This window comes from Moschus berezovskii, chromosome 11 (genome assembly GCF_049115385.1).
Source record: "Moschus berezovskii isolate FMDL1 chromosome 11, NW_MosBer_1.0, whole genome shotgun sequence".
Classification (NCBI taxonomy): domain Eukaryota; kingdom Metazoa; phylum Chordata; class Mammalia; order Artiodactyla; family Moschidae; genus Moschus; species Moschus berezovskii.
In genome coordinates, this window is record NC_142470.1 from 47,398,215 (window position 1) to 47,411,552 (window position 13,338).

Sequence of the window (13,338 nt, forward strand, 5' to 3'; positions counted from 1 at the left end):
TCTAAAACCTGTTTTTCAGGCCATTTTTGTGGCCAAACTTTTAGTTGCTCCTGGGCAACTTCAGAGTTCCTATCTCCTATCGGTATCGTCTCTTCTAGAATGGAATATACCTAAATCGTTAGTGACCATGAGGCATGATGATCAGTTCATTAGCTGAAGACTGTCGCAGATTGCTAGTCTTATTTCTGGCTTTTATTTGGCTAGGTTGGATGACTGCGAGTTTTTGTTGAATGCATTATATTCCTAGACTCACCTAACACAGACTGTTGTTTGAAAGTCTTGCTTATTGGACATTTCAGTTTATTAATGATAGCTCTGATTCATGCCATCTGCACTCCACTTATATTTTTCATTAATTTTCTTTAGAGATTGAGTTGTGTTATAGAGAGAAAAGTAAACTGTTGTAAAATATATGTGGTAAAGATAACTGTAATTGCATTTAGAGAAAGCAGTTGTATATTGCTTTCATGGTATCTTCCTACCTTCTTTCCTTGTTTGAATAGTGTTTTGTTTACTTATTTTTGTTTTTAATGTTTTGGTTCAGGCTCTTACTTTGATAGCACTATGAAAAGTTTCAATTTGGTGATTTCAGACAGTTGGACAGATCTGATTTACCTAAAAGGTCACACTCTAATTTTGAGATAATACTGCTTTTTAAGTAGATGACATAAACACTAAAGCTATTCTGTCACTTATCAGAAGGTTATCTTTTCTTCACCCTAGTTATAGTTTTTGAAAACTTCCACTGTTTACTTTTTCTGTAGTTTTCAGTGAAAACATTTTTTTTCATCTCATAGTTTAAGTCATAAGTTTAATTATCAGTTTCAGTTAGTGAATCTTTTTAATTATCTGTGAATACCTGAAATCAGTGACTTTCAGAATAAGTTGGATGAAAGCATGTTATGTTAACATGTTGTGCTAATAATTATGTCAGTTATTATTCCTTTGTAGCATGTTTTGAGGACTTGACTTTTTCTCACTGTAGTAGTAGTAGTAGTCATAACTTTTGAGTTAAATGTTACACACATACATAGATGATTTGTAAGTAGGTATTTTTATAACTAGTACAGGTATATTTCAGAAATTGAAATTTCCAAGGTTTTTATCATTGTTATGTAATATTAGTTAATAATACTAAGTAATTAGGAATTGCCTTTTAAATACTTTATAAAATATTAAAACTTTGATATTGAATGCCTTTTAAATTCGTAACTTTGGTCTTTAAACATTGTTTGACAATTAACATTTATAGATGGCATATTTTTGTTTCTTAGCTTTGTGGTATGGACCAATTTTGGGGCATTGCTTTAAGAGCACAATCTGGTGATGTCAGTCGAGCAGCTATCCAGTATATTAACTCCTATTATATTAATGGTGAGTGATTTGAATTACTGTCTGATAGGTAATTTTTATGTATTTTTCTTAGCTATAATTCATTTTCTTTAATACAGCTAAATAAGAATATAAGGTTGATAATACATATCTAAACATCTGACTTTTTAGGTAAAACGGGTTTGGAGAAGGAGCAAGAATTTATTAGTAAGTGTATGGAGAGTCTTATGATAGCTTCTAGCAGTCTTGAACAGGAATCACACTCAAGTCTCACTGTTATAGAAAGAGGACTCCTTATGCTGAAGACACATCTGGAAGCATTTAGGAGAAGGTAATTTTTTAAAACCACATTATTAGAATGAATTTTAGGCTTTTTAAAAAAATTGCTGATATGTCCAAAAGTATTCTTAAAACTAAAGGTTTTTTCGGGGGCAGCTAGAAAACATAACTTACCAAAAGTGAAGAGTTAGTAATGGAAGTAATTTTATTCATGATATGTATCATTTCATCGTGGAATCAGCAATATAGGTTCCTGGTAAATACTGCAGAGCTTTAAGTATCATAAGACTCTGAGAAGATGTGCATGAATAAAAATCTCGAGACAGAATTCCATCTCTAAGAAAGTATTACTATGATGAAATGGCAGAACACCACTACCAAAAAAGTTTTCACTAAAACTCTCACCAAGAACATCAGATAATCTCTCATAGTTGAATCAAGTTGAGTCATTTGTTTCATTTGCTGTTTTTTTTTCTTCCTGGACTAGGAGACAGTATTTTAATTTTGAATTTCCATTTACCATGGAAACATGATCAAAAAATTCTGTTAATGAATATCTATATAATTAATTTAGACATACCCTGTGTAATACAGAAATAAAGCAAATTAACATTTATGAATATATCGACTGAATTAAAAGGTGAGTAGATAGTTTTAATTAAGAAATTCTGTTTGTTAAAAATCATGAGTAAATGTAAAAGTACAAAGAACTGTTGAACAAAATTGTTAAAACTTATTTCAACTTCCGAGCTCAGTTTGATAATGAAAACCTATACCATTTATATATATTGACCTTTGTTTAAAATGTCAGAAAATACTGAACAAAGATTTTCTACACATTCCTTATAAATAACATGGCTCTGATTTAAAACATTTAAGCTTTGCAAAATTCCTTATTTTGATTACGATTGTAAATTGTAAAAATTCTACTTAAATAATTCCTTGTGTTTTTAAAGAATGTGTAAGGGAATTCTTGAGTCTTTTTCAACAGAAACTTCACACTGCCTCATAATTTTTATCACTTTAAAAGCTAAAAATAAAAAAGCAAATGTGGTATGTCTTATTCAAATTAATGAAAAAATAATACATACTCATTATAAAATTCAGATATTACACTAAGATAATGCTAAAGAAAATCAGAGTCTCTATAATCTACCCTTTCCTATCAGATATTTCTTGTTAATGATAACAGTACATGGTGTTCTAAAATTTTCTCTGTGCTGCAGGGTCTACAAACAGCAAACCAAAACATTCCTGTTGGTTCGAGCCCTTAGTCCTCATATAGCATTAACCCATGTTTTTAAAATAGGTGCTTATTTAAAAGTCTTTTAAAAAAAAACAAATTTTTTCTAGGATTCCAGTGGTGCATTTTATAAGTTTAATGAATTTTAGTTCAAAAGTTCCTTCTCAGGTGTGCAAACTTTTTCAAACTCAAGAAAATTGATCATAATATCCTTAATAGAAACCTTTGCATTTGTTTGTGTTTTCCTCTAAAAGTTAATGTTGTTGCTAAATAATTTATATAAATACTTTTTGGATGGCAAGTAAAGAATCTAGGAAACAACTGAATATTCAAAAACTGAGAGCTAATTTTAAAACATTATATAGGAATTTTCAAACAAATCCTGTGTAGTATCATACAGTTTCAGGTGCTTAATGTGCTTAGTGCTACTCCTAATTAAAAATTGCCTAACATTTATAAAGTGAAAACATAAAGTAATTATTGTATTTAGTCCTTATATTAAAAGAGTAAATAAAAATGTCGTTTTAAAAGATTGCTGTTTCTAATTTAAAATTGCCTAAACATTTATAAAATGAAAATATACAATAATTATTGCACTTATATATTCCCTGTATTAAAAGACTAAATAAAAATGTCTTTTTCAAAGGATTTTCTTTTTAAAAAGAGATAAGGTTATAATCTTAACAGTGGTTAGTGGTTCTCAACCAGAAATGATTTTGTTTCTCTGAGAACATTAGGTAATTCCTGGAGACATTTTTGATTATCACAGCTTAAGGGAGAAGGCAATGTTATTGGCATATAGTATGTAGAAGACTGCCAGACATCGGTAGTGTACCAGATAACCCCCTCATTACTTAAGAATTATCAGGCTCCAAAAAATTGATTACTCTTTTGCTCATAGAAGGTGAACATTGGATCACATCTTGGAAATCAAGTACATTTATTTGCTTACTTGCCCTTTTATTCCAGAATTGCTGCTTAGTTTAGACATTGATTTTTTTTTTTCTTAAATAAATTGAGGTACCCTGGATCCTGTCTTCAACTGAAAATCAGTTAGAAAATTAATATTTAGTGTCATACTTAATTGCCTGTCTCCTTTGACATATTAATCTTTATTATTCATTTTATGATTTTAGCAGTCATGGAATCGGCTCTCAAAGTTGTTAGGCTGGTTAACGTATATTTACTGCAATACAGTTCTCTTTGAAAAATCTTTCTAATACCTTTTTTCTTCCTTTGAAAATAGGATCGACAGCTTGCCATTTCACTTACGGGATTAATTTGTTTCTTTAAATTCCTCCTGTCTCTGCTACTCCCCAGTCCTCCCTCCGTCTTGTTAAAAACAAACAAATAAACCCCATAATATTCTTAATAGGCCTTTTTTTTTTTTTGGAATTTTTCTTGGAAACTAATTTTTAAGGCACTCTTATCTATATTTACACTTTTGAGTTTGACTCAATATCATGAATCCAAACTTAAATTTAATGTTGTAGAGTAAATTGTAATGTATTGGATCCTTTTGTGGGCTCTTTCATTTTGTAAAATAGGAAAAACTTCTGTAACATTAAAATTGTTTAAAATTATATCCTTCCTGTTTTTGTGTTTTAGGTTTGCATATCATCTCAGACAGTGGCAAATTGAAGGCACGGGTATTAGTAGTCATTTGAAAGCACTGAGTGACAAACAGTCCCTGCCGCTAAGGGTTGTATGCCAGCCAGCTGGACTTCCTGACAAGGTAGTTACATAGTTTTAGTTTCCAAATTAATAACATTTCCCAGTTCAAATATATGTTCTTTTTGTATTTTTAAATTGGTTGCATCTCATATTTCAGATGACTATTGAAATGTATCCTAGTGACCAGGTAGCAGATCTTAGGGCTGAAGTAACTCATTGGTATGAAAATTTACAGAAAGAACAAATAAATCAACAAGCTCAGCTTCAGGAGTTTGGTCAAAGCAGCCGAAAGGGAGAGTTTCCTGGTAAGTCCATCAGTTCAAATTTTTCTGTTTTCTAGGTTCTATCATATATTGACTTCAAACGTTTACTTCTTTAAATAAGACTATGAGCCATGTTCATGACTCCTCCCCTCCCACCCTTGATGTGGTGCCATCGATTCGTAGGCAAGAGTTAATAGTTCTCTCTCTGTTTCCTTTTTTATTTTTTAAGATGTTATTTGCAAACACTTGTACTCATTTTTCTCAAAAAAAAAAAAAAAGTCTGCTTTTGTAGGTTATTTGATAAGCAGTGTGGGAATTAATAAGTTTATAATTAATTAATAAGTTAATACACTACCTAGAACCCAACTTTGAAAGTGAAAGTGTTAGTCACTTGAAGTCGTGTCTGACTCTTTGTAGCCCACCAGGCTCCTCTGTCCTTGGGATCCCAGGCAAAAATACTGGAGTGGGTTGTTTCTCGAAGTACCCAGTTTTATTCAGTAGTTTTTTTTTTTTTTTGCTATTTTGATATATTTTTTGAGGCGTATGAAAACGGTACATCATTGAGTTCCCACCTATGCATCTCCCTTCCCTCCAAAAAAGTATCATATTAAGGAATTTTCATGTGGGCCTGAAAGGTATATTTGATTACTCCCTTTTAGTGTCTTTACATAGCACATATGATAACAGCGGAAAAAAATTCTTGAAGTTTTAAAAGCTTCTTTTTAAGACTTTTAACCTGCCTGTGTGCAGAGTGATAATTCTTTCATATCTTTTAGTAAGGAGCCAACAGTTTTACTGCAGTGTGCTTAAGATGAAAGCATATGTACGTTTTAAATAGATCTTAAACTGTTTTTAAATAGTGAGTATTCTTGATAGAGGAATAGATGTTGAAAAATCTCCCTTCTAATCCTGTCTCTAAATCTCCCATTTCCCTTCTGCGGCAGATTTTCTTAGATATTTTTCAAGAGATAACAAGATATTTATTGACCCTTGAGTTATATGGGGGTTAGGGACACCAACCCTCTGCACAATCAAAAATCCATGTATAACTTATGATTGGCTCCTCATACCTGCTGTTCTTTCATATCCATAGTTTTGCATCTGTGGATTCCATCAGCTGAGAATCAGGTCGTACTCTAGTATTTACTGTTGAAAAAAGCCTACATATAAATGGATCTGCACAGTTCAAACCTATGTTGTTCAGGGGTCAGCTATGTACTTAAAACACAAGTATAGTAACATTCAGTTTATATTCTTCTATCCCTTGTTCATTGTGCTTATTATCTTAGAGAACATTCTATATAGTTAAATATAGAAAGTTACCTCATTCTTTTTAAGATCTATATTGTCTGTAGTATGGTGGTACCATGATTATTTTACCTGTTCTCTATTAAGGGATATTTAAGTAGTTTCCTTTATTTTGATTTTATAGTGTTATACAGAGTATCCTTAATACATACATTATCTGACAGGAGTTGGCTAAATACCTAGTTATGGAATTTTCAGATCAAAAAGTATATTTTTGTTACATTGCAATGTATATAAAGAGAATATGAAATAAGTAATAATAAAATGAACCACCAATGCACCTACCACCCAGAGTAAGGACTAGAACATTATTAGAAGCTAGTTGTGTGTCCCTCCCTGATATTTTTGTTTCCTCTTCCCCTTAACACTATCTTAATTTTTTTTTTCTTAATATTCTTAGTTTTATGTCCAGTGTATCTATTCCTAAAGGATGTATTTAGTTCTGTGAAACATAAGCACAGAGAAACTTGATGGATTAAGGAAAAGGGAGTATGGTCTTGCTAGGCAAAGGGTCACAGAAAATGCAAGCTATGAAGGTATGCTTTCATCTCTTTAGTAAGAAATGAAAGTGTTAGTGGTGTTTGACTCTTTGCAACCCCATGGACTGTAGCCTGCCAGGCTTCTCTGTCCATGGAATTCTCCAGGCAAGAATACTGGAGTGGATAGCCATTCCTTTCTCTAGGGTATCTTTCCAACCCAGGAATTGAATCCAGATCTCCTGCATTGCAGGCAGATTCTATACTGTCTGGAGCCACCAGGGAATCCCAAAAGATGTATTATAAAGCCTCATTGAAGGTTATCAATGGGAAAGTTCTCAAGTTTAAGTCTTGGCACAGTGAAGACATACCCTAGTGCTATGATGTTGACAAGATGCTGAAATACTCAACAGAATAGTCTTTCCTTTTTCTGATCTTTTCATTCAAAACGAAATTTCTTCTCTGTGATGATAGGACTTGAAGGTGAGAGTGGAAACTTGACAGTCCGGGTAGAGATAAAGATTCTGGACCTAGTTCACTTTTGCGTTCCTTCCTTAGATAGAGAAGGTATTGTGAAGGTAGCAGAGATTTGGCCTTTTGCTCCTCAGGAATATGTTTTTCTAGTCACACTAATCCTATGGATTGTTTTCCACATCTGACTCACAGTAGTTGGTGCTCCTTTATCATCCTCCTTGTAATTCTTTGTCTTTCTCATGTGTTGACTATTCTGTTTTCAATATCCCTTACCTTCCTTATTGGTTCACTTTTTTTATTTGACTGGAATATAGTGCAAATTGTCCAGTAACTTCTTGAGAGATTATTTGAATGATCGGAAAAATATTTCTGATACTTTAAATGGTAATTTGGCTGAGTATAGAATTCTAGGTCAGAAATAATTTTCTTTCAGAATTTTAGAGAGATTAATGTACTTCGTGGTTCTGTTGCTGTTTCAAATTGTGAAGTCATTTTGATTTCTGGTAGTTTTTACACATTCTGTTAATATTTTTTCTCCTTTTCCAGAGCTTATTGAACCTTCTTGTGCCTATTTTATAATACTACACCTGAGTATGGATCTCTTTTCATCAACTGTAATGGGTACTTTATATTCAGAGGTCCCTTTTAGTTTGGCAACTTGTATCTTTTAGTTTGGGGAAATTTTCTTGAGTTACTGATATTCTGTGTCCTATTTTATCATTTCTTTCTGGAAATTCTTTACATGTTTCATCTCTTGGACTATTTTTAATTTATCTATCTTTTCTTTCCTATGTTTCATTTCTTTGAGTCTTAGCTTTCTGAGATATGTTCTCAACTTTATTTTGCAGTTTTTTTGAGTTTTTCATTTTCGCAGTGGTGCTTTTAATATCTGACGTCTTTTTTTATTTTGTCCTCAGGACACTCCTGTTATCTTAAAATATTTTTTTGAGAATACTGATGTGTTTTCCCTTAATCATTGGATCTTTAAAAATCCAGAGTGATGGTGTGTGCATTTTAATCAGAATGCTTAGCTAATTAACTAATTATTTTCTGTTAATCTTATCTCATCCTTTACCATATATATATATATATATTTACTACACTGGCATTCTTCATTCCTTTTGTGTTGATTGAGAAATTTGCATTTATCTTTTTCTCTTCTTTCTAATTTTGCTTAAAAATGTTTATATTGCAGATCTAGTGATGAATTTTCTCAAGCTTTTATTGTTTGAATAAAAAGTTTGTTTTGCCTTCATTTTTGAAAGAAATTTTCACTGGATATAGATTTCTAGGTAAAGAAATTCTTTTCAGGACTTTGTAAAAACTTTCCAATTATCATTTGGCTTGCAGAATTTCTGACTGAAAGTCTGTCATTTTTCTTATCTTTTATATACAGTATATCTTTCTAACTGTGCTTGGTTTTAAATATGTTTCTTTAACATTGATTTACAGCAGTGTGATTATTATTGTTGTGTTGATGCACTTTGGATTTAGTTCAGCTTCTTAGGCCTGTGTATTTGTAACATTTATCAAATTTGAAAAAGATTATCAATTATACGTTTTTAAGAAAAATTTTCTCCCTTAGTCTCACCATAATTTCTGGACCTCTGATGAAATGTAGCAGTGTTAGTGCCTCATATATTACTGAGGTGCTGTTTTTCCTTTCTCTTTTCTCTTTCATTTCGTTCTCTTTCTACCCCTTACTTTACTCTTCTTTTTTCCTTCTTTGTCAGGTGTTGATCTTGTTCCTCTGCCAAATCAGTGTAAATAAGATTGTAGATTATAATTTTGTGTCTGCTTTAGGATTTACCTTTTTCAGGTCTTGATGGTTACTGTAAGTTCATTTGATTGCCAGCTTGTAAACCTGTATTATCTATTCCCATTTTTCTCTGTCAAATAGTTGTAGAATTGTAAAAATTTACTTCATTGTAGTTCCAGAGGCTAAAAGGTAGATGAGTGTTGTTTAGCATAGCATCATAACCTAAGAATTTTTAAGATTTCTTATTTACTTTTTGTTCCTTCCTTGTTTGTTGTTTCCAATTCATTGCATTAAGATATTGAATTTTTAAAAGATGGTGACTTTTTTCAGAACTGTTAAGGAATAATCAATTCTTAGGTTAAAAATCCTCTCAAAAGTAGTAGAAGATAGAAAGCGGCTTAATTAACTCTAAAAACCAATTTACCAATTATAATTAAAGGATGTATACAATGTATAAGCCAAACTCACATATCAAATAGAAACCTGAATCCTAAATAAAATACTAGCCATCTTAGTTGTATTTTGGAATGAAGTCATCCATGCTTAGGGTATTTAGAAGGAAACAGGAAGCAAATCAATGCTATATTATCTTAGTCCAATACAACTAAGGATATTTTATCAACTGTTGTAAAAAGATCAAGTTATAGATTGTATTAGATTATCTCAATAACATAGAAATTTAATAAAAATCCACCAAAGTATTAAAGGTTTAGAATAGAATTTCTGTTCTATGTGGTAGTTCATGTTTTTCTTAAGCGTTTCAGTCAGTCAGTCAGTCAGTCAGTTCAGTCGCTCAGTCCTGTCCGACTCTCCGCGACCCCATGAATCACAGCACGCCAGGCCTCCCTGTCCATCACCAACTCCCGGAGTTCACTCAAACTCATGTCCATCGAGTCGGTGATGCCATCCAGACCTCTCATTCTCTGTTGTCCCCTTCTCCTGCCCCAAGTCCCTCCCAGCATCAGAGTCTTTTCCAATGAGTCAACTCTTTGCATGAGGTGGCCAAAGTATTGGAGTTTCAGCTTTAGCATTTAGTTTTGCTAAATAACTGGTTTAGATAGAACAGTATCAGAAGAAGGAAGTCAGTGATGATTTGCGGGTAATATGATGATGAATAGGAAGCTAAAGATATCAAGTACTTTGTAACAATTTTTAAAACATTATTTAGGGTACTTTTTTTTTTTTTGGTCATGTCGCTTGTGGAATCTCCCCAAACAGGAATTGAACCCAGGGCCATAACAGTGAAAACACTGGATCCTAGCCACTAGACTGCTAGGAAAGTCCTTATTAGTTAGGGTACTTTTCATTACCGTGTTTGTGTAATATATGAGAATAAAACTTTTCAAGATATATGAATGAAGCCTGAATAAGTGATTATACCTAGCATTTCTGTGTACAAATTATTGTAGAGATGCCAAGTTAATTTCTTTCTTAATATATTTTACTTAAATCTGAATGAAGTTTTACTTTAAATTGGATGAAACTACTCTGAATAATAAACTGTGTGAAGAAACAAAACAATATTATAAGTTCTGAGAGGTTAAAAGGATAATAGATGAATTTTAATATTAGCTAATACACATTTAAAAACTACATTATGATCTCTTGAAGAGTTGTGAAGTAAATCACAGTAGGTAACAAAGAAACAGTCTTCGTGCAGAAAGAAAATCCCTGTTTCTTTCTAATAATCAGGATGAATTTAAAGTCTTTTTTTACACACACGTGTGCGTGCAGACTACCCAATAAACTATAGGAATATTCAGAAGATACAGGATTGAGTATTCATCAAACCACTGGGAGGACCAAGGTTTCTAGGTTTAGAAATGGCAAGAAGGGTAACAGTCATAGATTTAGCTACACAACAATTAGCAATTTTGCTGCACAGCAGTTAAACTTAAGGAAAATAATTGAAGTTGATCTTACTAGAGGAACCCATTTTCCTTACCAGAAATATTTTCTGATAGAATTTTCTTGATGGGAAGGAAAATGTATTTTTAAAATGTTGTATGTCATTATGGAAAGCAGTAGTCCTGTTTCACTCATTACTGAAAGTAGTGTTGTTTTTGTGCCTATCCAATGGAATTTGCCTACCTTAAGTTAATAAAATTTAATAATACTTAAGTTTATTCATCAGCTGTTTCATCATTTTACTTGTTTCTTCCTCTGTCAAGCATTTTCTTTAAATTTTTTTCATGGATTAAACAGTAATTTGAATACCTAATGTTGGAAATACATACGTGCCTTGTGGAACTGTTGTTTTTTTTTTTTAATGAGAGACAACTTAAATATCATATCAAATATCATATCAGATACTAAAAAGTGCTGCAAAGAATGGTAAAGCAGAGTAAGGGGTTAAAAGTGAGATGCAGCTCTTTAGATTTAGGATGAAGGCCTTTTAGAGCTCACATTTGGTGAAAAACTTGAATTGTGGCAATGATCCGTATGAATTTCTGGGGTGGAGCATCTTAGACCTTGAGATGGGAACATACTGGTGCTTTAAAGAAAGAACATGCTTGGGCAACTGAAGCATATTTTGGTACGGATGTTGGTGGGAAATGAAGATGTAGGCAGCAAAGAGGAATTATGCATTCTAGAAATGAATTGCCTCAATCTATTGAGGTCATTGAATTTATTGTAATATAGAATGTTGTAGCTCATCTTTTTTCATTTCATGCCAGAACTTTATATCTGTCTTATATTCTATTTTATTTTGTTTTGATGGGTAATAATAGGGAAGAGAGAACTGGATCATTTTAAATACATGCTGATTACTTGTGAACTAAAGCATTAATGAATCTGAGTCTCACATATTGCTGAGGGGAAATGCTGTATGTTCTCAGAAAGCTCTGTAGTGTTTTTTTAACTGTAAAATTTTCATATTATTAAGCAAGCAGAAATTGATCTAATTAGACTGGTGCTAAAGGAAGATTTTCTTAGAATTTCTAACTGCCTAAGGCTAGCCTTGGACAATAGCAAATTATGCAGGAAGCATGCTTAGCACCGTTTCCGCTTTGCTCAAGAATTATATTTAAGCTTAAAGTCCGGTGGAATTAATTGCTATAACCATGTATTTATGTTGGCAGATAAATTAACTCTTACAAAAAGTTGACTTTCATTTTCTGCTGTTTTTAAGGAGGCCTTATGGGACCTGTCAGGATGATTTCTTCTGGACATGAATTAACAACAGATTATGATGAAAAAGCACTTCATGAACTTGGTTTTAAGGATATGCAGGTAAACATAAATGTGGTTTGAGTTTTAATCAGCTTTTGACTTACAGTCAGTAGTTGTTTAGTTGAGGTATAGTTCAAAATCAGTTCTTAACTGCTTTTGTTAAAATTGTAAGGGAAGTTATTTTCTACATCACAGATTTATTAAACCAAAAACTTAATATGTCTGACTATATGTTGATTTTTTTCCCCCACTGTTGCTCCTGTTTTTATAGATGGTATTCGTATCTTTGGGTGCACCAAGGAGAGAACGGAAAGGGGAAGGTGTTCAACTGCCAGCATCTTGCCTACCACCGCCTCAAAAGGACAACATTCCAATGCTTTTGCTCTTACAAGAACCTCATTTAACTACTCTTTTTGATTTATTAGAGATGCTTGCATCATTTAAACCACCCTCAGGAAAAATGGCAGTCGAAGATAGTGAGGTGACTATATCATTTTATTTTCACAAAATCTTGTTTTGTCTTTGTTGAGTAGAAAATAATTTTCTCAGTAATCTCTTAAATATCAATAAAACCAAGGAATCCATTTATTAATTCATTAAGTATTTAAGTGCCTAATATTTAAGGCATGTTGTTTTAAGTACTGTTGTTATACAAGGATTAAAATAGACACAGTTTCAGCCTTCGTTGAATCCAGTGGGGAAGATGGATAATTGCCATGCCTAACAGTTTCAAGTAAACTAACAGATAAACAGTTTTAGGTAGACATAGTTGCTGTGACTTGACATTAGAGACTGGTGATAGACAAAGACCCATGAAATTAAAAGATGCTTGCTCCTTGGAAGAAAAGCTATGACATACCTAGTTATCACATTAAAAAGCAGAGACATCACTTTGCCAACAAAGGTCCATATAGTCAAAGTTATACTGGTTTTTCCAGTAGTCATGTATGGATGTGAGAGTTGGACCATAAAGAAGGCTGAACACTGAAGACTTTATGCTTTCGAACTGTGGTGCTGGAGAAGAGTCTTGAGAGTCCCTCAGACAGCAAGGAGATCAAACCAGTCAATCCTAAGGGAAGTGAACCCTGAATATTCATTGGAATGACTGATGTTGAAGCTCTGGTACTTTGGCGTCCTGATGTGAAGAGCCGACTGATTGGAAAAGGCCCTGATGCTGGGAAAGATAGAGGGCAGGAGGAGAAGTGGGCAACCGATGATGAGGTGGTTGGATGACATCACTGTCTCAATGGACATGAGTTTTGGCAGACTCTGGAAGATTGTGGAGGACGGGGAAGCCTTGTGTGCTGCAGCACATGGGGTCGCAAAAAGTCTGATACGGCTGAGCAACTGAACAAC

At 32.9% G+C, this 13,338-nt stretch overlaps 1 protein-coding gene across 5 annotated transcripts in view; it reads left to right on the forward strand.

Annotated features, from left to right (window-relative positions):
- USP34 (ubiquitin specific peptidase 34) overlaps positions 1-13,338 on the forward strand; it is a 227,615-nt gene that overhangs the window by 125,991 nt on the left and 88,286 nt on the right. For all 5 annotated transcript variants that reach the window (XR_016038579.1, XM_055399249.2, XM_055399252.2 and 2 more), the window contains 6 exons: positions 1,275-1,374; positions 1,504-1,663; positions 4,463-4,589; positions 4,686-4,833; positions 11,942-12,042; positions 12,254-12,463. Coding sequence is in view for 4 of the 5 variants with exons in the window: in XM_055399249.2 (XP_055255224.2) it covers positions 1,275-1,374; positions 1,504-1,663; positions 4,463-4,589; positions 4,686-4,833; positions 11,942-12,042; positions 12,254-12,463 (846 nt within the window). In the remaining variant the exon portion in view is untranslated. The remainder of the gene's footprint in view (positions 1-1,274; positions 1,375-1,503; positions 1,664-4,462; positions 4,590-4,685; positions 4,834-11,941; positions 12,043-12,253; positions 12,464-13,338) is intronic.